This window comes from Lonchura striata, chromosome 1 (genome assembly GCF_046129695.1).
Source record: "Lonchura striata isolate bLonStr1 chromosome 1, bLonStr1.mat, whole genome shotgun sequence".
NCBI lineage: Eukaryota > Metazoa > Chordata > Aves > Passeriformes > Estrildidae > Lonchura > Lonchura striata.
Genome location: NC_134603.1, coordinates 84588381 through 84611147, shown reverse-complemented (window position 1 = coordinate 84611147; position 22767 = coordinate 84588381). Strand labels below are relative to the sequence as shown.

Below are 22767 nucleotides of genomic sequence, written 5' to 3'. Positions count from 1 at the left end.
GCCCAAGATGCTAGTAAGGCCTCCACTTCAAAGAAGATCTTAGAACAACGATTAATTGAAGTCCACGAAAGCCAGGACCCAAACTGGGATTAGATATCCCACTATGCCTGGCCCTAAATCTTGACCCTACTCAAGCATCCGCCTGAGAACTATGATTACTAACGCTTAAAACTCTAAGGACTTGGCGGTGTCCCAAACCCACCTAGAGAAGCCTGTTCTGTAATCGATGATCCGCGTTATACCTGACCATTCCTTGCCAAAATTCAGCCTACATACCGCCGTTGCCAGCCCATCTCCCCTGAATGCCCAACAGTGGACGCAATAGCCCTAACCACGCTAATAAGAAGGTCAAGGTATAGCCTATGGAATGGAAGTAATGGGCTACATTTTCTAGATTAGAACATAATGGCAAAGGGACTTGAGACGCTGCTGCCTGGTCATGTGGCAGCCTCGCCTGATGGGCAAGGTGTTGTCAGGCTCCTCCCCGCGGTGATGTCACAGCTCTCGCGAGAGCGCTCGGTGCTGCCCCCCGGAGGTGTGAAGAGGAGCAGGTGAGCTCCAGGCTGGGCCCCGCCCCCACATGAGGCCCCGCCCCTGGCCACGCCCATCCAGTCCGATGAGCCAATGGGAGCGGCGGCAGGGTCTCGCCTCATTGGCTGGCCGCCTGCCATGCAAATGAGCCTCGACGTCACCTCCTGTGCCATCCCGAGCGCCATTTTCCCTTTCTGGCGGCGGATGCGGCGCGCGCGTCCCGCCGTGCCGCCGCCCCCCCGGGGCGCGCTGTGAGCGCTGCCGGGCGCGGGCCGGGCGGCGGCGCCGGGAGCGGCGGCAGCGCCGCGGGCACAGCCGGGCCGTGCGCGGCGGGCGGCGGTGCGGGACCGCGGCGGGCGGCGGCCGCGGGGGGAGGAGGAGCGAGAGCGAGAGCCCAGAGAAGGAGCGGCGGCGGGGCTCCCCCTGCAGCCCGGCCGGGTACGTGCGCGGGGCGGGGCGGAGGGCAGCCTGCCCCGCGGGCTGCGCGATTTCGGTCCGGCGGGCGCTGCCAGCCGGGAGCCGCTGCCCCGAGCGGGCGGGAGGTGCGGCACGGGCCCGGCGTGCCCCGTCGGACGAGGCGCTGTGCGCAGGGATGCTCCCCGCCGCCGCTGCGAGCGGCTCGCTGGCACCGCGCGGCTCGCGCCTTGGCTGTTTCATTCCAGGTTGCGCTTCATCCACGGAGTGGCTGAGGAACCCGCCCAATAGCCTGCTTTGAAGGCTAGACAATTTTAATCACTTTTAATTAATTGTTTTGATTTGAAACAGTTTGACAGACTGTAGCAGGGACAGGAATGACACACGTACAGAACCAGCACTTCATCACCGGTTAATGGAATCAGTTAATGGGATGCAAAATTGCGTTGAATAGTCTTCTGGTGCCTCAGCAATGCATGCATGTAGAAAAAAAGTTTATGGATAATGTAAACAAACACGTGCCAAACGACGTAAGCCGTGAAAACCGTTTGAAGGCACTTGTTTGGTGGTTGATAGCAGGTAATTGGGAGTTCCTGTTGTCCTGGTTTGTAAATGGAATAAAAGATACGTGTGTAACTTATGCTGCAGCAGTTCAGAGTCCTGTATAGTCGAAGTTATTAACAGCTTGCTTTCAGCAGATAAAGTTTTGGCATGTTAGTTATTGGGAAGGAATTGGTTGTTGTCCTTAACAGTTATCTGTCAACCAAAAATCTGTGTTTGTTAAAAACACTTGTAAAGAGCTATAATGAAATACTTAAAAAGACTTCTGGGATATTGAATCTATATTCTAGAAATCATAGTGCACCTTTTAAAAAACTTGCTCTTTGATCAAAAAACCGGAATTTCTTTAGCACAATACTTAGAGGAACTGAGTAAGAAATAAAGAATATGATTAGCTGTAATAAGACCTATTATAAGGTATAGTGTATGTGGTAAGCTTTAATAATTTCTGTGATTTGTTTCATGGAAGTTTTCTGAAAAACAACATCCCTTACAAATTACAGCAAATCTTTAGAAACAGGAAAGAGCACACACACTTTTGTTGCACCTTGTGTTTTTCCATTGGGAATTCTTGGATTTGGTCTAAGTCTTACTGAGTGCTGGTGGAGCTGGTTTGTGTTTGAACCTGTTGCATAGCCCTGGTGTGGGGGTTGTCAGTTCTGTCCCCTTTCTGACTTGTCAAGGTTTTGGATTGTCTATGCTGCAAATGTTGTGTGCATTTGTAAAGTGCAAAGGCTTCAGGTCACACCAAGCTGATAAGTGCAGCACAAATGCCGTGGTACTTCCTCCTGGAATAGCTGCACTCGGGGTGTGACTCTTCTGCAGACATACACATGGGGCTGATAAATCCTGCAGGATTTGAGTGTGATCCATGCAGATGCTTACATCACCTAGGATGAACTTGGATCCTGCTGAGTTCAGGTTCTGGCCAATGCCCAGATGGGACTCCCAAGGAAGTCAAAGTATTGTGTTAGTGCTTTAGGAAGGCTCCATGAGTTTAAATGGTAGTGTCCCTTAGCCTCTTCTCACTAGTCTTGGATAGCAGGGACTTGGTTATGTGTTAATGAACCATCACAATATTATTTAAACCACAGTAGCTGAAGTTAATGATCTAAATTTGCTTTGATATGTGAGGCAAGATGCAGGTTGTTGTGCTGCATCTCAAGCTATACCATCACATATCTTACTTCTCTTCATTGTGTGTTAGCAGCTGTTGAATGATGGTGATCTTTGTGTTGGACAAGATGACCTTTTTAATAGGTATGTGATTTATAGCCATTAAAAGAGCAGAATTATTGTGACTCTTAAAAGATCTATGATCTGAAATGCCCTGAAGTTTCTTATATAGCTGGACAAAAAAGAGTTAATTTTTTTTCTTACCTGAGATTTCTATTAAGTTGCCCTTGGATAGAAATTTGAATATAAGAAGATAAACTGCTTTGTTGACCAGAACTGCTCTTTGTAAGTTTTATTAGAATATATTTTAAATTACAGCAGATTAAACAATGAAGAAGAATAGCATCCATTCTAATCAATCGAATTTTTCTTTAGGAAGCTTTCTTCCCTCTCCCTCCATAGGTTGGATAAGCTTTGATGGTGCTGATGTACTTGTAAATCCGGTTAGGTGGCTTTCAGAAGGCAGAGGTAAGAGTCCAGGAAATGTTATGCATGGTTGAGCAGATACCCAGATGTGACTTCTTAGAGGACATGTAAGCTTATCAGAAACAGAACAAAATTGATGAGGGTAAAATTTGGCATGGCCAAACTCTGATTCTTCTAGGCAGTTTCTTAGTGAGCCTGTCCTCCTAGCCGTTCTTTACCATCCAGTGTTCTTGTTCCTTGGATTCTTGAAAATAAATCACATGCTTTCATTCCACTTTTAGGAATGAAGCAGTTTTTATTGTTTTCTGAACTAATACTGAATTGTCAGCTTCTGATGAGTTTACTATAATGAAAATAATTTGTGGGCACCCTGGGAGGCATTCCCTGGGTTGGGGAGACACAGGAGGCTTCCCTCAGGGGCTTTTGGGACCTCATTAGCTCCTTCCCCTGTTACTATGTCCCTCAGCCACTCCCTCACTATTCCCCTATTTGCCAATCATCCTTGTACTGCCCGAGGGCACAGTTCAGCCCGGACCTCGGGGGACAGGGAGAAACCAGGATTCCCCTCATGAGTGTGCCTTGGACCCTGAACATCTCACCATGTGGCTGAATAAATCTGTGGATACCATGCAAAGGCCCTTTTTGCATCCTTACCCTGGATCTTATTAACAATATTCTGGCTGCAGCACATAACTTTTTATTGGTTCTTGTCAGTTCTGACAACTGCTGAAATACAAGTTGGTAAACAAGCCTTCCAAAATACTCCAACCCAAATGTTCCGAACATGTTTTTATAGAGGTTCTATAAAAGGTGCAAACCTTTTAAAAAGACCTAAGTCTTTATAAAAAGCTTTCTCAGTTACTATATAAAAGTTACAAAAACTTAAAAATTATTCCATTTCCAAGGCGGGTACTATGAAGTGACAAAGTTCCATAAGTCTTTCATAATTTCCCTGATCAAAGCAGTTATTTGAGCAACAGGCAAAGGCCATCCAATTAGGAACACATATGGAGATTTGCACCAGGGATTATCTGGTGTCTAAAATGCAGCTGTTTTCTCTGTAGATCTTCTAACATTCCTCTTTTTCTGAAAACTCGAGAAATGCCTGATTATCTAGTTGACTGGATTTTACTGGAAGTATTTGCATGCCCGTTTGAAGGCACGTATGTGCATCTTCCTTTTGCCAGCTCCATACCAACTTTGTTTTCATTTGCTTGCTGTTCTGGTTTGCAAGCAAAACCAGTGAGAGACTCCAAGTCAGAAATACAATTTATTGGGAAAAGGGAAAAAGACAAAAATACACACAATGTTACAAAAGGAAGACAACTGACAAAGCCAGAATACAACCTGACACCCCTCTGGCCAGCGTGCTGGTAGCAGTCCAAATTGGAGTGGCTGCAGTCCTCTTGGAATGGCAGATGTGGTTGCTGTGTCTTCTTGGAAACCTGTGGAAAGGCTGCCTCTCTGTCTAGAAATCCCTGGATTTATCCAGGTGGGAATGCCTAGCTCCTCCCCCTGGGTGGAGCATCTCACAATGGGCTGATGTTATTCTGAGTCATGAGGTGTGTGGCAACTCCTACTCGGATTATAATAGGAAACATCTTGGTCTTCAATTTGGACACTTGCAAATACCTACTTCCTGTAGGAACACAAACAAGAGTGGTGCAGATTTCATGTAAGGAATAAAGCTCTCAATATGAACACAGTCTGTCACTGGAGGAGGTTGCCCAGGGAGGTTGCCAAACCTGACTGGCCAAAACAGTGCCCTGGCTGCAATGGTTGAGCCTGCTTATAGGAAGCTGGACTGGGTGTCCTCTTGAGGTTCCTTCCAAGGTGAAATGAGAATGGTTCTGAGAAGTAGAATGAATAGGAACTTGGCATTTTGTGGTAACTTCTCACTTTGAAGAGGTGCAGTGTTAGTGTTTTTCCTTTTTTTTTTTTTTTTTTTTGTAATGTAGAGAAATGATAGTAAAAGGTAGTTAATTTGAAAACTGATGTCTTTGACTACCAAAATACTGTGCAGACCGTTACCTTGTCTTTTAGACTAGTCTTAAAATACTGCAGTACTGCTGGAAGGGAAGAGTTGCATTTGTGATCTTTGAAAAGTCAAATGTAATTAGTTGGGTGTTACAATTGGTGATAACAAATGTAGAAATGAAATGAACCTGGAATAAAGCTCCACTGGGTATATCATTATGGAGATGTTATCTGAACAAGCAACATGTGTAGAAATACCTTGACGGCTAAAATGCCTAAGCAAGAGTTGGATGGCTGTCTTAGAACTGAATTTGAGACATCAGCTGCTAAAATTATTTTATTTTGCTAAAAACTTGCCTTGGTTCTGTTTATGAAGTGGCACTAGTCTGAAAACTTAGTGGTTTATCAGGTTTTTGGAAACAACAATTAAAAGCAGTGAAGAATAAGTTTTTTACTTTTAGACAGGCAATGCAGTAAAATGATCGAGACTCTTGGTAACCCTTGTTCAATTAAACTCTAGTCCTTTGTTGAATTTGCTGATTAAGAATGGAATGTGGAACAAATTGTTGTGCATTGTTCCATGCAACAAATGCATGGAACCAAAGTGCAAACTAAAGCTTAAGGAATGTCCAAAATATAAGAAAAAAAAATATTAGTATGAAAATGTGGATAATAAACTGCATAACAGTCAAGGAATTAAACTGAGGACTTGAGGGAGTAAGTTTAGGAGGTTGATATTTGGTGACCTTTATGGTGGGGCAGTGCTGGTCTAATGGATAGAGAGACTCCAAGAGGGTAGATTTAGGTTGGATATTAGGAAGAAATTCTTAACTTTGAAGTTGGTGAGGCACTGGCAAAGGTTTTCTAGAGCAGTTGTGGATGCCCCATCCCTGGAAATATTCAAGGCCAGGTTGGATGGGACTTTGAGCAACCTGGTTTAGTGGGAGATGTCCCTGCCCATGGGAGTAAGTCTGAAATTAGATGATCTTTAAGATCCATTCTAACCCATACTGTTCTGTGATTGTGGTGCAAGATCCTTTAAGATCCTTACTCCCAAGAAGGTTGTTTAAATACCTACTGAATAACATTGCATGTGATTGCACATGATGGCCTTTGGATTGAAGACCAACTCTTTGAAAACTGGAAAATAATTTATATTCAAGTTTTTTTCTGCTATGGTGGAGGTTTTGGTGTGTTTTTCTTTCACCTGGATTAATAATTTAAGGATAATTAATAATTTTATTTAATTTTTTCTTTTGCATTAATAATTTCAGAATGATTACTGGTTAAGAGAACTTTGAGGTACATGAATGTTGCATACTACACCCCTATAGACAGTTTCTTATTTGTGAGCTAGACATGCCTCAACAAATGCCCACTTCACCTTCTTTAGTAGCATCGGTGTATGAGTTGGAAGACTGAGATGGGGAAGCTGTTTCCAGTGGAACCTAATGTATTTCCTTCCAGCTAATCACCACTGGGCATGGTGGTGTCCAGACAGCTCTGTTGTTAAACTGCGCTGGACTGTGGGGTTGATGTGAATAACTTGCTGTCATAGAGGGACTGATCTTAAAGCTTTAACTAGGGACTCTGCAAATTCCTGGTGGACTTCACTTTAAAAAGAATATTTTATGTCAGATTTTTGCTCATTGTATTTTGAGAGATTGTCAGACCATTTACTCTGATTTATTCCATTCTGTATAGGTTCCTGTTCTACATCTACCCTGATGGTATCAGAATGTCTTCTGGACTTCTTGATGATAAAAAACATTAGAAAACAAGACTAGCATCTGTCAAATGGGGTTCCCTCTCCATTTCTCTCTCCACACCTTTCCTTTCAAGGGAGAAGAAGCAAAGAATAGTATGTGAGTTGTATGAATTTTAATCATAAACCCATCAGTTGTATGTTTTGTACATATATTAAGGTTTGGGGTGATTACATACAGAACAGAATATTTTTTATATGGTTTGTGGGTTTTGAGGATTTTGGTTTTGAGGCTTAGCTTGTAGCTGGTGTCTTATGTGCAAGGGGATTTTGCAACTATTTGCATGAAAGTCATCATTCAAAGTAGAGCTTTCATGTTGGCAGGGAGTTTGCTTTTTTGGTAAAGTACAGTTTTTCAAGACATTTGAGACTGTATGTGCTAAAGAACTGTTTGGAGAATTCCTCTGTTTCAGTATTTGTTCTTTTTCCTGTACAAATGTGTCCTGGATGGGTGAATTGTTTAGCAGTAAGGACTAAGATGTTATAAATGTTCCTGGATACTCTGTCAGCTATTTAAGCATCAAATACTGGAGAAGCTTCCAGTGACCTTTTTCAGTGCAGGCTTAGGGTTAGGTTTTGTGTTCATTGTAGTTTCTTAAAGCTCAATCTAAATTGCATCTTGCTGTAATATAGGAAGGAGTTGACAAAGGCTGAGCTTTAACTTCTAAAGCTGAGCCTATGGAGATACCTTACAAGTTTACAAAAGTAGAAGCTTCTGCAGGAAATCTAGATTTTACTAGCAATCATATTTTAAGCATGTACATGCTTGACAGCAAAGAAAAATATCAGAGACTTCTCATCTTGATGCTAGGATTTAAGGTGAAAGGTGTGGAATTTCTTATATTATAGTAATTTTCTGAATAGAACTTAATAAAACTCTGGTGTTCATATTCTTTTGCAAAAACCCTACAAAACCAGTGTTCCTGCCACGTAGATACAAGGAGATTTGAAAGAAATATTTGGAATTTTCTGTAGATAGAGGAAATACAAAGAATTCCTGCCCGCCCCTCCTCCCCATTAGATTCTGTTTCCTTTAAAATCAGTCAGGGGTTCTACTTGGGAAATGCTAATGAGCCCACTTCTTTGGCTTAAGGATTTTGGGTTTTCATACTTAATAAATGGCATCCTGGCCCATGTCAGCAAGAGCATGTCCAGCAGGACTGGGGCAGTGATCAACCCTGTACTAGGCACAGTGAGGCCTTACTTCAAGTGCTGTGTCCAGTTCTGTGCCCCTCAGGAAAGACATTGAGGACCTGGAGTGAGTTCAGAGAAGGACAGTGAAGCTGGGGAGAGGTCTGGAGCACAAGTCCAATGAGAAGTGGCTGAGGCAGCTGGGGGTGTTTAGCTTGGAGAAAAGGAGGTTAAGGGGAGATCTTACCATTATACAACTGCCTGAAAGGGGGTGTAGCTAGGTTGGGGTGGGTCTGTTCCCCCAAATAGCAAGTTACAGTAAAAGAGCAAGTTGCACCAGGGAAGGTTTAAATTGGATATTAGGAAAAACTTCTTCTGAAAAAGGGTTGCCAAGCACTGGAATGGGCTGGCAAGGGAGGTAGTTCAGTCCCCATTCCTGGGGGTATTTAGAAGACACATAGGTGTAGTGATGAGAGGCATGGGTAATGATTGAGGTGGGTTAATGTTTGAACTCAGTGATCTTAGCGGTCTTTTCTAACGGAAATATTTCTGTTCTATGACTTTTCAGATTTTAGTTCTTATTTTAATACACTTAAATGCAATTGCCTGTGTTCAAGTATTTAGTCCCTTTTTTCATTCTCTTTCATTTTTCCTCTTTTTTTTCTTCTTCTTTATTTTTTGGTTGTGATGTTGTTTTTTTTCCCCAGGAAAAGTGCAAAATGTTTCAAATTCCTGTTCAAAACCTTGATAATGTAAGGAAGGCTCGAAAAAAGGTAAAGGACATTCTTGTGGATCTTGGGCTTGACAGCTGCAGGGAATTGTTGAAGGTAAAGTATTTGAAAGAATGTAAACTAATCTGAAATGTAAAATCCTGACAAATATCTGTCATAGATGGTGCCACATATTCTGTTAGTAATGTTTCCACAAAAAGAAACAGTACAGCTTTAGGGAAAAATACCGTAGACTGATGAATTGTTATTTGTGTGCTATGCCGCAACTCTTCAATTCTTTTGAGATTTCAGGCAGATAGGGATGAGTCTCCTCAAAGACATCCCGTCCCACATATGAAAGGCAAGCTTCTGAAGGGACATACAAATCATCTGCGTTTCTGAAAATTGATAAGTCTTCAAACTTTGTGTCTGGTGAAAAATACCAAAATTATCTTACTGAGTTGTAGTTTGGTTCTGTATTTTAAAAAGTATATGCAGGTGTACTGGGGTGATTAAGATAACTCTTGTACCACTGTTGCCACTTCGAGGAGAAAATTTTGTGCATTGGTCAGGAAGAATGCACACCATCAGACTGGCAAACGTAATACCAGAAAAGGTGCAAACACAGCAATGTAACTCCATTTCTTAAAAATAGTGTATTTCAGTGAGCTGGTGCAGAGGCTTTTGTGGCTGTTGAGTACATGCATACCTTCGCATTGACAGGAGGTTCATTGCATCTGTATGGCAGTACTAAAGTAGGTTTAACACTCTATAAGGGTGCTGTTTTGTATTTTGTGATGGTTTCTTTATGATACTCTGTAAGTAATTGGAAGAAAAATGTTCAAGACTACATGCATAACTGATTTTGGAACAGTCTTTGTTATTGCGGTTGTACAGTTTTGTATATATTTAAACATTGTAACAGCTCAAGGAAAATCATAATGTCTACTAATTTCCATTTACTTGCTGTTTTTATTTTGTTACTATTCTATAATCACAGTTCTAACTCAGAAGCTGAGTCTGTCTTGACTATTGGAAGCAGGAATGTTTTGATGGTGACAGGTTTTTACTATGAAATTGCTTGTGGTCTCTTTGTTGCATGGACTTCAATGGTAAATAAGTAATAAATTGGTTTGTATTTAATTGAGTTTTTGGCGGTATGTATAATACACATTTAGTTGGTTTTGCTTCATTTTTAAGTGAAAAATGGTGGTGGGAAACCCAGCAAGCATTTGTAGAAAAACCTCTATGACATTTGTGCCAAAAAATACCATATTTTGGTTTTTTTGCAAATAATTCTCCCTCAACCAAGTTCATAACTTCAGTTTGTTTTTCCCAGGTAATCTGGGGCTGGTTTTGATACAACTTTAGCAGTAGGAAGAATGGTTTCTATAGCTTGATTTGTACTTGGTTCATATGATGTTGATATTTTTTTTGCTAGGATCGGAAGTGTGAGGTTTTAATAAAACTTAGAATTGTAGAAGGGCCTGGATTTGAAAGCACCTTGAAAACAATCTAGTGAGAAGTACCTAAAGTTTGTTTTCTCAAATATTTAGATTGGTTTCTGGACTCTTTATGAAGGGGCTGGACAATGTAAGAAATGGATCGAAATATGATATGCTATAAACATGACTTGAATCTGATTTTGCACTGTTGCAATAAGGCAGGATAATGGACAATAGTTGGTGAGGAAGGTGAAGGAATATAATGTATGACTAGTACCTCTCTGTAGCTTAGAGACCAAAAGGATAAGGTTTTAGGCTAATTGATCTCTGCTAGGAAGAAAACATAAGCATTTTGTCTGGAGCTCCAAGTAGTGTGTTTAAGTACACTGTAAGGTCAGAGGTTTTCCTTTAAAACACTGTTCCAGCTTCTCTACCATACTGTGGTCTTCAGGGCCATGAAGGTGATGAGAGGGCTGGAGCACTTGGGTTCTGAAGCTGAAGACATGCTGAGAGAGCTGGGGTTCAGCCTGGACAAGAGAAGGCTTTGGGGAGACTTCCTTGCAGCCCTGCAGTACCTGAAGGGGGCTCTTTCAAAGGAAGGAGAGAGACTTTTTATATGGACAGATAGGGACAGGACAAGGGGCAGTGATGTTTTAAACTGAAAGAACATAAGTTTAGATTAGGTGTTAGGAAGAAATTCTTTATTCAGAGGGTGCTGAAGCACTGTGACAGTTGCCCAGAGGAGCTTTGGATGCCCCATCCCTCGCAGCGTTTAAGGTCAGGTTGGATGTGGCCCTCAGCAATCTGGTTTAATGAGTGGCATCCCTGCCCACGATGGGGGGGCTGGAACTAGATGATCTGTAGGGTCCTTTCCAACCCAAACCATTCCATGATTCTCTTCTATGATTCTGTGTCTTCTTTTAAACTCTTACCTTTTTATGTTTTTGTTAAGGAAAACTGTAGTAGTTTTAATACAGAGAGGAGAACAGTTGTTAGTTTAAAAATGTTTTTCTCTTCAACTTCAAAATACCTATTATGCATCAGGATTAGTCAGGTTTCTCAGAGGGCTTTGTTCCTTTCTTGTTACCTTTCCCTTCTCTTTTTGTCCCCTCCTGAAAGCGAGAAATGTGGAAAGGGCATAGCTAATTAGTGGACCTTTGTTTTAAAGCAAGTGTTCACAGCAGCCATTTCCACCACTGAAGAATAGTATTGGTAAGAAAGGTTATTCCTCTGTAGGAAATAGCTAATTTTAGCAAAATTATCTAGTTGTATTTCATGTGTTTGGCTTGTGAGAATCTGGTGTTTAAGTGTAGGGCCCGTCACTCAAACCAAAAACAGAACATGTTTCAGATAAGCCATTAACTTTAAGAAAACTTTTTTTAACAGTGTGTAATTCATTCCAGCATGTTTGGCGGAAAAAGTTTTAGTAAATCTCAAGTGGCTCTATTTTCTCTTATCAAAAATAGTTCACTAAAGTTCTAAGATTTCACTTGTTGCATTGCAAGAGGTTTTTCTAAGTTCCTGGGGTATTTTTGGGGTATTTTTGTGGTTTGTATTGGGGTTTTTTTGGTTTTGTTTTGTTTTGTTGTTGTTGTTGTTTTTTGGGGGGGTTCTTTTTTTTTCTTTTTTCTTTTTTTTTTTTTTTGTTGGTTGAAGGGCAAGTACATTACTTATTCAGTGTCTAGGGTTGATTAGATTGCAGGGTATTTGTCTATTGCTGCCCTGAGCTTGTCCGATTTCTCTTTGAGCATACTTGATGGTTGAAAAGGTAGACAGCATATTGCAAACTCAGCTGCTACGTGTTTCTAAATTCTTGAATAATGAAGTTAAAATCAAATTATTACTGGCATGATGTTCTGGCTTACTGTAATCTGCTGAACATGTAGGGATGCTTCTATTTGCAGGGTGCAAATGGACAAGAGCCTAGTGCAGACAGAACCTGCATTAAGTAGAATTCTGTATTTTTTTGATTGTTGAAGCTTTGTTGCTCCTTGTTGCTGACTATATTCTGTGTTGCTGTTAAATTTCACATTATACAAACTATTAGGTTTATGAATTCCACTCCTTTTGTAAGGTCATCTTAAATGTTATTTGGTACCTGCTTCTGCTGTTACTGGTGTTTGGTGAAGAGATGAAATCATGCTTTTTCTAAGTATCTGCAGAGTTTTGAGTGAAGAGAGATTTGTGAAAAGGAAGAATGTGAGGGGAGAAGAGATGCAAGTTTTCTATGGGTAAAGCTTGGATCTGTAGCCTGCATTCCATCGAAGGCATTCTGGATGTGCTGTTGAATCTAGTTTAGGGTCTTCAGAAATGCCTAGTAAATTGGAATCTATCTTGGGTTTTTCTTTTTTTTTTTCTTTTTTTTTCTTTTTTTTTTTTTCTCACATTAAATTTGTATTTAAATATGTGTAGGTCTTAGAAATCTGGAGATGAACTTAGTATTTTTAGAAGAGTAGCTGCCTTTGGCTTGGGGGAACTGCTCTGATAAGAAGGCTGTAAGGACAGCTGCTTTCCCTGACACAGTTGTTGCAGACACAGTAATCTTGTTGCTTTTGAGCTTCAGGAAAGCAGCTCTTGGAAATCAGCTTCTGTGAATGTTTTTTGTTTTTTTCCAAGTTAGAGGTATAACAATGTTATACAGATTTAATACTAAAACCTGTTGCAAATTAAACTGTAGTGGTAAGTTAATAAAGCAATGAAGTAAACAATGAAATATTACCAATGAGGGAGGAGGAAGGTAGAGGGGAAAAATACTTTGAGTGTTCACTGTGAACTTGGCTGGATGCAGTGGAATTCACGTGTAAATATTTTCACTCCCAGTATTATTTTCAGTAATTATGAAATGTTCAGAATTCCTGCTCTATTACCAGGCAGTCACATGAACAAATACTTGAGGTAAAATAAATCAAAGCTGATCAAAGTAGTAATTTATTTGAATGGAGTTTGGAGACTTCCAAGTAACCCTCTATTTGTGTGGTTTTATTTTTTATTTTTCCATATTGCCTATTGAGACTTTCTTTATATTCAGAATAGACTGCAAATTGTTGATTTTCATTTCTTGTTTTTATTTTACTTTTAGAATCTTAAAAGTTTTGATGCAGGTGAAAACTACTTTCGTAACACTTCATGGAGTGATGTCTCTCCTTGGGAGCCTGTGGGCAAAAGGAAGGTATGTATGTTTGTGACACAAATTCTGGATAAACATGTTGTGTGGAGTTGCTGAATTTGACAGCTTTCAGAAATTGGAATGCAGCTTTTTTTATGGAAGAAAATAGCTTTAATATTTGTTTTCCAAGTGCTATTAGTCAGGGAATAATCTTACATTTTCTCTTTGTTTTTCCCTGTAATGCAGGTGGTTATGAGGACATCAAGTTACTATTTTTAGTCTTTAAGGATACAACCCTGAACATCAGTGTTTAAGATGTCACACTAATATTCTGTCTTTTTAGCCTAACCTAATATGTAGTCCTAGCATGGTCTTCTGTACAACATGACTCCCATTTTATTGGAAGGGTGAAAGTGTGATTGCATAGATGCAGGTGGATTAAGATGAAATTATTATTAGTGGCTTGGTGTAGGGTGGCCAGTGGAAAACTCCAGTTATATTTGTGTATGTGAAACAGCTTTTAGTTCTGTATAGCTAGACTCGACAAGAGAGGCAGGGTTGAGGTGAGCAATTCTATAATTTTATATAGTAGCAAGTTTCTAAGATGCTGTGTATAGAGCAGTGGAGTATGTCCAGAAAAGAATGTAGACTTGTTGGTCTTGCTGAAGAGTCTTGGGGCCCCTCATGGCCTTCTCATGGAACACCTGTCAATGAAATTCAGTGTGGAATTGATAACACGTTGCTGTGGAACAGACTGTATTCCAAACTGTGTCTTTTGGATACTAGCCTTGTTCTTACAATTTTTCTTTAAACAATTTTGGTTTATTAATGCATATTATTCACATATCATGCTGTCTAGATTTGGGAGAAAAGAAGCTGGTCCTTCAGGATGTTCTATTCCAAAGTTGTTGCCATAAGGGGAAAATAAATTGTTTCCTTCTATAAACTTAGCAGGCTGGAGAAGATGTCTGTGTAAGTGAAGTTGGTGGTTTCCACCATTTGTACTATTTTTAGGGAGACATTAACAGTTCTGGCAGAACTTTGTTTTTTGGAGGTTGTCTTGTCTTTCTGCGTGATTCTAGGTTGTGGAGAATGTGAGACTGCTCAACAGAAAGTATTACTATGTTCTTGGGTAGGTTCTTTAAAGGAAGGTTAATTGATTTTACTGCAATGTCTCTAATAAGCCTTCTTTTGGATTACATTTATGCAGTTGAAGGTTGTGTTGGTCAATCTCCAAGATGCTTTGTTTTTCCTAAGTGACTTGTAATTCTTATTTTGTCAATTTTCTATAAAACTGACATGCCATTGGTAGGTTGTGGTGAGCCTGAAAAAGAAGAGTGAACAGAAAAAGCAGATGAGTATGCAAGGAGAACATGCTGGCAGAATGGTTTGTAAAGTGTGTGGAAGAGCTCTGTTTCATACAGAGAATATCAAAGTAGCATACTTCCACCTGCTTCTGTTCAGCTGAAAGAGAATTGTCTGGAATTTTTTCCTTTGTTATTTTACTCCTCCAGGAGTAGTGAGGCGTATCTTCTAGTAATGTTTTGCTTGCTTCATTAGTTCATTAATGTCAGTGGCCTTTCTCTAGGTGGGATACTTCAAGATTGATGCATCTGCTAATTTGCTTTGTTGCTGTTTGCTAGCAGCTAAGGTTAGACACCTAGAGTATAAGTAGAAGATAATTCAGTGGTAGCTTAGCAATGTGCTTCTTCAGCAGCCCTAGCCAGCCAGTGGCATTGTCTGACCCAGTCTTTTGAATTGGGAGCTCAGATTTTGGTTATCATCAGGAGACTCTCCTAATACTCCTAGGAGATGGCTGCCTGTTGTCTGTAAATGGCTGACTGTAACCTGCATGGTTATATGATATGGCAAAAAAACCCAAACCTGCACATGTTGTGTTGCTGTGTCATGGTGTGTCAGTGAGATGTATGTGGATGATCTGACAGGGCTGGATGCTGTAGTGGCAGAACACTTTGTTCCCTTTTGGTTCTGTTTCATGAGCGCAGAAATCAGTGAGGTGAAAAACATGTCTGAGGGAAGAGACAGAGTGCACTAGATTTTTGAGTGTACAGATTTGTCACATGGATGTTGCTATGACTGATTCTGTAGTTTTTGGCAGGAGCCAGGATTAACTTCCTAGGAAGTTTATCAGGAAAAAATGTTTTATGGGGCTACCAGTTTTTCAGAAAGATAAATAATGGTCATATGGATATGAAAAACAGTGCTGTCATGTGACATATAATTGAGGGAGCAGACCTCTGCTTAGTGCAAGGTAAATGTGTTCTTAAGCAGTTAAAATACTTTTCTGAGAGGAATATGTATGCTCTATACTGAGTGTTTTTGGGAAATTTTTTTTTGAGGAAAAATACTGGGATGCCCAGTATATAAATTGTATATATGAGTTAATAAATTGCTGCTTTATCATAAAAGGGAGTTTTACTACTTTCTATTATTATTTTGGCTCCAAAAGAATGTTCTTAAAAAATCATTGTTTGTGGCTTTGTTGGGAAGGTCTGGAGAGTTTTCAGTGAAGAATAGGTTATTAAAAAACAGAAAAAAAGTTCTTCCCTGTTCTGTTTTTTGTGTTTTTGTCCAGTAGATGGGAGCTGGCCCTGAACTAAACAAAGCTTTAAAAGTGTCATATTAAAAGGGCTGTAATTCCTAATTCCTAAGGCTTAACTTCTGTGTACAGTGGGGATACAAATTCTTCCCATCTTGTTCTGTGTTTCCTGTATTTAAAAACAGACAGGCTTCAGAATTGCTTCTTGTGAACTAGGGTAGAAGTAAACTCATTTAACACTTCTTAGTAAATTATAATGAAACAAAAAATGCACAAATGTTTCTCCCCTTAAGTAAGTAATCTTTAAATTTGCTTTTCAAAACCAGAGGAAACTGAGAACATACATGCTCTACATCCAGTGAAGGCATTTTTTGACAGGTGATAGTACAGATTTAAACAGAGACCAGTGGCATAAGAATTGACAGTTTCTAAGTGGATGTTTTTCTTTTGTTTGCAGAGATACAGAACAAAGCCATACTGCTGTGGCTTATGCAAGTTGTCATTCAAATTGCTTACTTCTTTCAAGAATCACTTGCATCGTTACCATGAGGATGAAATGGACCAGGAGATGGTGGTTTCTTGCCCAAAATGTGCATTTTCTTCTCATCCCAAAGTAGTGGGAGAACACATGTGGATGTTCCATTCGTTTAATAAACAAATACAGAACTATACAGTCAGCATTTTGGATGGCATGAAACAATTTAGGAGTGACATCATAAATTTCACTTGTCTAAAATGTCAATTCACAGACACCTTGTATTACAATATGAAGAAACACGTGCTGATAAACCATTTTGAAAACTTGCTAAGTGCATATTTTGGTGAGAAATGTGATGAAAGTACGCCAAATTCAGTTGAGTTCTACTGTAAAAAATGTAATGCTCCTGCAAACAGCCCAGATTCTTTAATGTACCATGTCTTGACAGCTGAAACACACAGAGACCTGGAGAACAAACTTCGTTCTCTGATTTCAGAACGTATTAAGAAGCCTGGACTTGTGAAACAAATGCATATTGCTCCAAAGCCTGTCCCAGGTGTAGCAGCAGCTGCCCCTGTAGCAGCAGCATCTGCAGGGCCTGTCATTGTCCCAGCAGGTTCTGTGACAGCTCCAGCTTGCATCCAGGTTGCGTTTCCACAGAATAATCAAAACCAGAGCATGGTGCACACACAAGCAGTTCAGAACACAGTTGGACCAGTGACTATCCCAAGTGCCTCTGGCAGCCTCCCGAAAACCACCTATGCTCCTGCTGCTACATCTTCGCAGGTCACTCTTGTGCCCAGCAATCCTCCTGTGGCTCAGAATAACCTTGGTATGCCTTCGCAGGCTGTCATTGTTTCTCATGGGCTCCAACTTAATCATTCTGTTGGGACCATAAGTAGAGCTGTGGCCCCTGCGGTTCTTCCTCTTAATCAGCCCGTCAGGCCTGGACTCTTTCCTGTTAATCAAACTATTGGGACTATAAACACTCTGCTTCCAGCTGGAACGCTCCCTGCTACTCAACCTGTTGGCCCTGTGAGTCAATCAGTTGCACCAGGAGTCCTCCCTGTGAATCAGTCAGTTGCTCCAGGAATTCTGTCTGTCAGCCAACCACTTGGGAACATGAACAGACCCATCGATCCCACGGTCCTTCCAGTGACGCAGACAGTTGGGTCGGGTCTTCTCCAGCTTAACCAGCCTCTTGCTCCTGGGGTGGTTCCTGTTAGACAGCCTGTTGGACCTGGTTTCCTTCAGCTTAATCAACCTGTTTCCCCAGCAGTTATCCCAGTAAATCAACCAGTTCAGCCTCCGGTTTCTCAAAGCACAGCTTTTTTGACTGCAGGCTCTGTACTGAGGCAGTTGATTCCCACTGGCAAGCAGGTTAATGGGATACCTACTTTCACACTGGCTCCCGTCTCTGTTACTTTGCCTGTTTCTCCCTGTGGTGGAGTAGCTACTGTGACACCTCCGCAAGTGCCCATCCAGCTCATGCAGACAGGATCAGTGTCTCAGCTGTCCCAGTCACCAGCCAATGCTCCCTCTCCTCCTGTGGTTCTGACCTCTGACAATGTATCCTTGCAAGCCTCCCCGCCTGCTCCTGAAACAAGCCAAGCTGTCAGACAGGCCAAGCAGTGGAAGACCTGCCCTGTTTGTAATGAGCTTTTCCCCTCAAATGTCTACGAGGTGCACATGGAGGTGGCCCACAAACCACTTGAAGTAAAAGTAGAAACCCCAGAACCTCACAAACTTGCAGCTTGTGCATCCTTTCTGAGGATGACGGAAAAGGCGATCGGGTGTTACGCTTGTAAATGTTTTCTATGTGAGGAAGAGCTCATGAAGCATATCTTCATGCATGGCTTATCTTGCTTGTTTTGCACAGGTACTTTCTATGACTTAAAAAGCCTTGTGGAGCACAACAAAACTGCACACAGTGAGAGAAAGGAGTTGCATGCAAGTTACAGCAACAGAGGAATTCAGCTAGGTAGTGATGCTCAGGGTGGCCTTGTGTTCCCACACTTTGATTTCAACACAGTGCTACCAGATGAAGACATGGGTGAAAGAGAAGTGCATTTGGCAGTGCTTGTTGGAATATATTCAACAGTTCTTGTCCCTGTTTACATCAAAGTGAAACCTCAGACAGCACAAGTGAACAGGAGATGCACCAGAAAAATGTTCACCTGTCCCTTTTGCTTAGGTACGTTTGCTGGTAGAGAAACCTATGAAAAGCATTTGAAAGAGAGGCATCATATAATGCCGACTGTGCATACGATTTTAAAGTCTCCCGCTTTCAAGTGCATCCACTGTTGTGGTGTGTACACTGGAAATATGACTCTGACAGCTATTGCTATACATTTGCTCCGTTGTAGAAGTGCTCCCAAAGACACCAACTCGAGCCTGAAGATGCAGCTTGAGCGCACTGAGAGGAAAGAACTGCTGTTTGTGAATGGTGAGAAGAATCTTTCTGTGGTACTGAAAAGAAAGCAATCAGATTCCTGCTTTGTTTTAGAAGACCAAAGGAATAAGGAACAGCAGCCTCTGAGCTTAAGTAATGGCATAGCTCTGTCTGCAGAGAACAAAGTGAATTCAGGAGTAGTGCCTTTTAAACGACAAAAGATTAGGACTGAGATGAGGAAGCTTCCTTCTAGTGAGGATCTCCGCTTTCTAGCAGTAGATCCTAATCAGTATGATCACAATTCATATGAGGCACAGAAACAGTTTTTGTCAGACTACTTTCACAAGAGGCCATATCCTTCTAAAAAAGAGCTGGAATTACTTTCCTTGCTGCTATATGCATGGAAAATTGATGTTGCATCATTCTTCGGAAAAATGAGGAATACATGCTTAAAGGCGGTAAAACATCACAGACCATCTGTGCTGATGGGTTTCAGTATGTCTGAACTAAAAAACATTAAGCACAGTTTGAATTTAAAAGATGGACCATTGGATATGTAGCCCAGATTTTTATAACAGCTAAAAGCAATCCAGAATTGCATAATTAAAATTTAGCAGTTTATTATATTGTTTGTTTTAACTTGCAGACTGGCCTGTTGAAGGGTGCAGTAATACAAAAAGTATCGTTCACTTGTGGCTGTTATTGTGAAAGGCACACGTAGTTGTGTATTTTAAAAGCTAAAACCTTCAGACTTAAACATCTGGAATTTGTTTTAGCTTTTTACCTTCCCTGGGGGTAGTGTTGTAGGGGGTTTTTTGTTTGTTTGTATTTGGTTTTTGTTTGTTTGTTATTTGTTTTGCTTTGTGGTTTTTGTTGTGTTTTGTTCCACTTTTTCTTCCCCTCCAGGCTCCTATTACATTTTTTATACCACCGTGTAAAACCCTTGTTCTTGTTAAAATCAAATTTTATTTTTCTGCAGTGTCATTTTTTCTAAATAAAATGTGTAATGTGGGTTAAAATAGCAAGTTAAACTATGTGAAAAATATTGATTTGATTATTTGTAATTTCCTGATATTTTTTACCTGTTTTTGGTTTATCTGCTGAAGAAGTGATTGTGACCATTACATTAATTGTCCTTTCAAATTCCCAGGGAACTGGTAGCTGTGAAATACATGACATTGTGTTTTTTTCCTTGGTCAGAATACCTGTGCCAGTTAAGTCTGGTGATCTGTGGCTCCTGCTGAGTATTAACATGAGGGGCTTTTGGGTGCTCATTGAAATGTTACAGTGAACTGACTTGAAATGGTTGTGTTATCTGTTAAATAGATCTTGCTAACCAGAAGTGTTTATCCTTTTCATTTGGTGTTGAAGCCTGGTTGTTTACCTATTGTTCAAAGCAGCATTGATTTTATTTTCTTTTTCAAAAAACAAAGCTACTTTGGAGAGTGTCACATTGCTTTGATACATGGAGTATATGACCTCTCTGCATGTCACTTATGTGTAGAAGCCCTATCCAAATATCACCCAAACTTGGTGAAAAATCTGACATTTTAAATTGCTGTTTTATGAGGTAGTAACTGAGTAGAGCCTACTCCCCAGCAAATTAGATCCCTGGCGTGAAGTCCCTTGGGTCAGAAATGGTACAAACTGAACCTGGATGAATCGGTAGCATCAAGACTTTCAACTATTGGTACTTGAGCCCATGATATTCATGTAGTGATTGATTCTTGTTGGCCTATAGAGAGCATCACACCCAAACAGACTTAACTTCAGTATGGACTAACATCTCTGTTGCAGAATAAAGAAGAGCTGTTGGGAAGGTTCATTTGAGTTGAAGCGCACAAACTGGTGGCCACATCGAGGCCTTGTGTGTGTCCTTTCTGGATATGCTTGTTTTCATCTGGCTTGTCAAAGAGTGTCTCCAATACCAACAGCCAGTTACATAATAAATAATCTGTAAGATGCGTTGGTTTTATTTCCTCCTCTTCATCCCACTCTCCCTACCTTCCTTTCTAAGAAGGAAAAAATAAAAGTTCAGTTGTGTCAGTGTTAGAAGGAAAGGGTGATATGCCCAAGCTTATTTCTATTTTTTAAGGTAGTAAGTAGACTTTTGCCCTGTGCCATAGGCACTTTCTAAAGCAGATACAGAATGTTTTATTGCTATTTCTGAAAGGGTGTGACATTTTTAGCAGAATTTGGTGACTTCCTGCCTGAGGTTTTATAAGTTGTTTGGAGTTATATTTTCGATAAAATCTTCATATTTTCATATTTATTGCTTCAAAGAGTTTTAATGTGTATGTAACATATGGTTACTTAGAGAGAACCTGCTATTTGGAAAAACCTAGTAATTTAATAGCAGTGTTAAACAAACATAAACAATATTTATGGGATCAGTTGCATGCCCTACCCCAAAAAGTGATTAAGAAACTGTGTTCTTATAGCCTTTTAATAGCTCATTAAAAATTAAATATATATATATATATATACTGGGCCAGTTCATTAAACCTGTTCAGAGGGTTGTGGGTGAGGAAGAGGGATGCATTCTAGAAGTCCTGAAATGTAGGCACTTAATCTTGCTCTTGCACCTCTGCCCTGTGAGCCCTGCCATCTTTGGAGCAGTTCTGCTGGTTCTGATGAGACTCCAGGATGGGGTTTGGCAGTATGCATCTGAGGAAGGCTTGAATGCCATGAATGGGGAAAGATTGTAGAGTAAGCAGCTTGGCTGTGAGAAGCTGGGAAATCATTTTGTGGTTCATCCATGCCTGGGGCACCAAGGGAACAATCCAGTCTTACCAGAGTTTTCCTACATAGTGTCCAGTGTTGATATTAAACACTTTATTTATTGGATTTTGTTTTCACTATTTCAAATAAACCATATTTTTAACTTTTTCTTAGGTGTGTGTGCAAATGATTGCCTATCCCTCCCTTTTCCCCCTTTTAATAAATTCACAGAATTTTATATGAACATTTTTTTGTTGCAAAATGGCTGTTGAAATACAAGAAGAAAGTAAGAGAAAGTAAGATGGAGAACTTGGATCCAGATGATTCAGGTAGATCTTAGTGCATTACAGTAATTATGTATTATCTCAAATATTGATAGCTGGATTTTTTTCCTAGAGACTGATATTCCTAAATCTTGGTACTAATTTGCTATCACTAAATGCTTGTGTTCTTGTTAAATGGGTACTGTAGAAATAAAAGCCAGATGAATTTTGAAACGTGAAAGTGGTGACTGAAAACGCAGTATGGTTGTGGTTTTCAGGAAAAACAAGGAGCTTGAAAACAGCGAAGTTAAAAATTGGTGGCTTTAATTAATTGGCTTTTTGCTGTGGGCTTCTTACAGGTGAAGTCATTTGGATAGAAAGTCAGGAAACACACTGCTACCCCTGTCTTGGGCACCACATGGGCAGTGTGGAATTGCCTCTCAGGCTCTTCTCTAAGGACAGGGCATCACACTGCTAGGATATGGGAATGGGAAAACAGTGGAGCTGCCCGCTGCAGCAGACTTCATGAATACAGGTCCCTGAAGCATGTGAAGGAAGCCCTGGTCCACTGTGAAAGAAGCCCAGCTGGGAAGAATTTATCTTCTTACTTGGGTACCATATACCAAAACATGTGTGACATTGTTCTTCTGGCTCTGCACTTGCCCATTTTAGTGCACGGAGTGCACGGCGGTGTCCATGGCATGCTTGTGGTGCTGCCCCGTCTGCTTGGGCGTGTTGATCTGCAGATAATGAGGAGGAAGTGGGCCATGTACCCACACTTTTAAGTCCACATCAACTGCTGTTCATCAAGGTTTTACCTGGCAGTATATTTCAGAGCAGCTTGCAATAGAATGAGGGGGAGTAGAAGTCTCAAGAAGCTTTGCAGGTATCATTCTTATTTTGTCTGCTTGTCCATGAAGTGGGGGTGAGAGCAGTTCCTGTCATCCTGGAAGGCTGAGACTGGCAGGTGGGGTGTGCGTTGAGTTGCACCAAGTAAGCCAAGGATGTGACAGCTGACAGTGTGTGTGTCATTGAAAACCATCAGGCTTGGGCATTTCTGGAGGAAGATCTGATTAATTGTATTAGCAGAGTCAGTGTCTATTTGGCTTAT

General features: G+C 40.7%; 1 protein-coding gene across 4 annotated transcripts; it reads left to right on the top strand.

Moving 5' to 3' along the window:
• The first annotated feature begins 804 nt into the window (after nt 1-804).
• On the top strand, nt 805-21561 carry ADNP2 (ADNP homeobox 2). 4 transcript variants are annotated; one of them, XM_021553377.2, is made up of 5 exons: nt 805-969; nt 6790-6946; nt 8689-8808; nt 13216-13305; nt 16260-21561. In XM_021553377.2, exons 3-5 carry the CDS (start codon nt 8701-8703, stop codon nt 19230-19232), a joined length of 3171 nt encoding a protein of 1056 aa, XP_021409052.2. In that variant the 5' UTR covers nt 805-969; nt 6790-6946; nt 8689-8700; the 3' UTR covers nt 19233-21561. The 4 variants fall into 4 exon arrangements, with proteins under 4 accessions (XP_021409052.2, XP_021409050.2, XP_021409051.2 ...); XM_021553375.2 differs by having other exon boundaries at nt 807-969; nt 6790-6950; XM_021553376.2 differs by lacking the exon at nt 805-969 and having other exon boundaries at nt 6094-6950.
• The last annotated feature ends 1206 nt before the right edge of the window (nt 21562-22767 follow it).

Coding starts and splice junctions, on each gene's coding strand:
- ADNP2 (XM_077785460.1), top strand. CDS start 8,578: ATGCAATTGCCTGTGTTCAAGTATTTAGTCCCTTTTTTCATTCTCTTT. Junction 8,809..13,215: donor GCTGCAGGGAATTGTTGAAG/GTAAAGTATTTG, acceptor TTTTACTTTTAG/AATCTTAAAAGTTTTGATGC. Junction 13,306..16,259: donor AGCCTGTGGGCAAAAGGAAG/GTATGTATGTTT, acceptor TTTTGTTTGCAG/AGATACAGAACAAAGCCATA.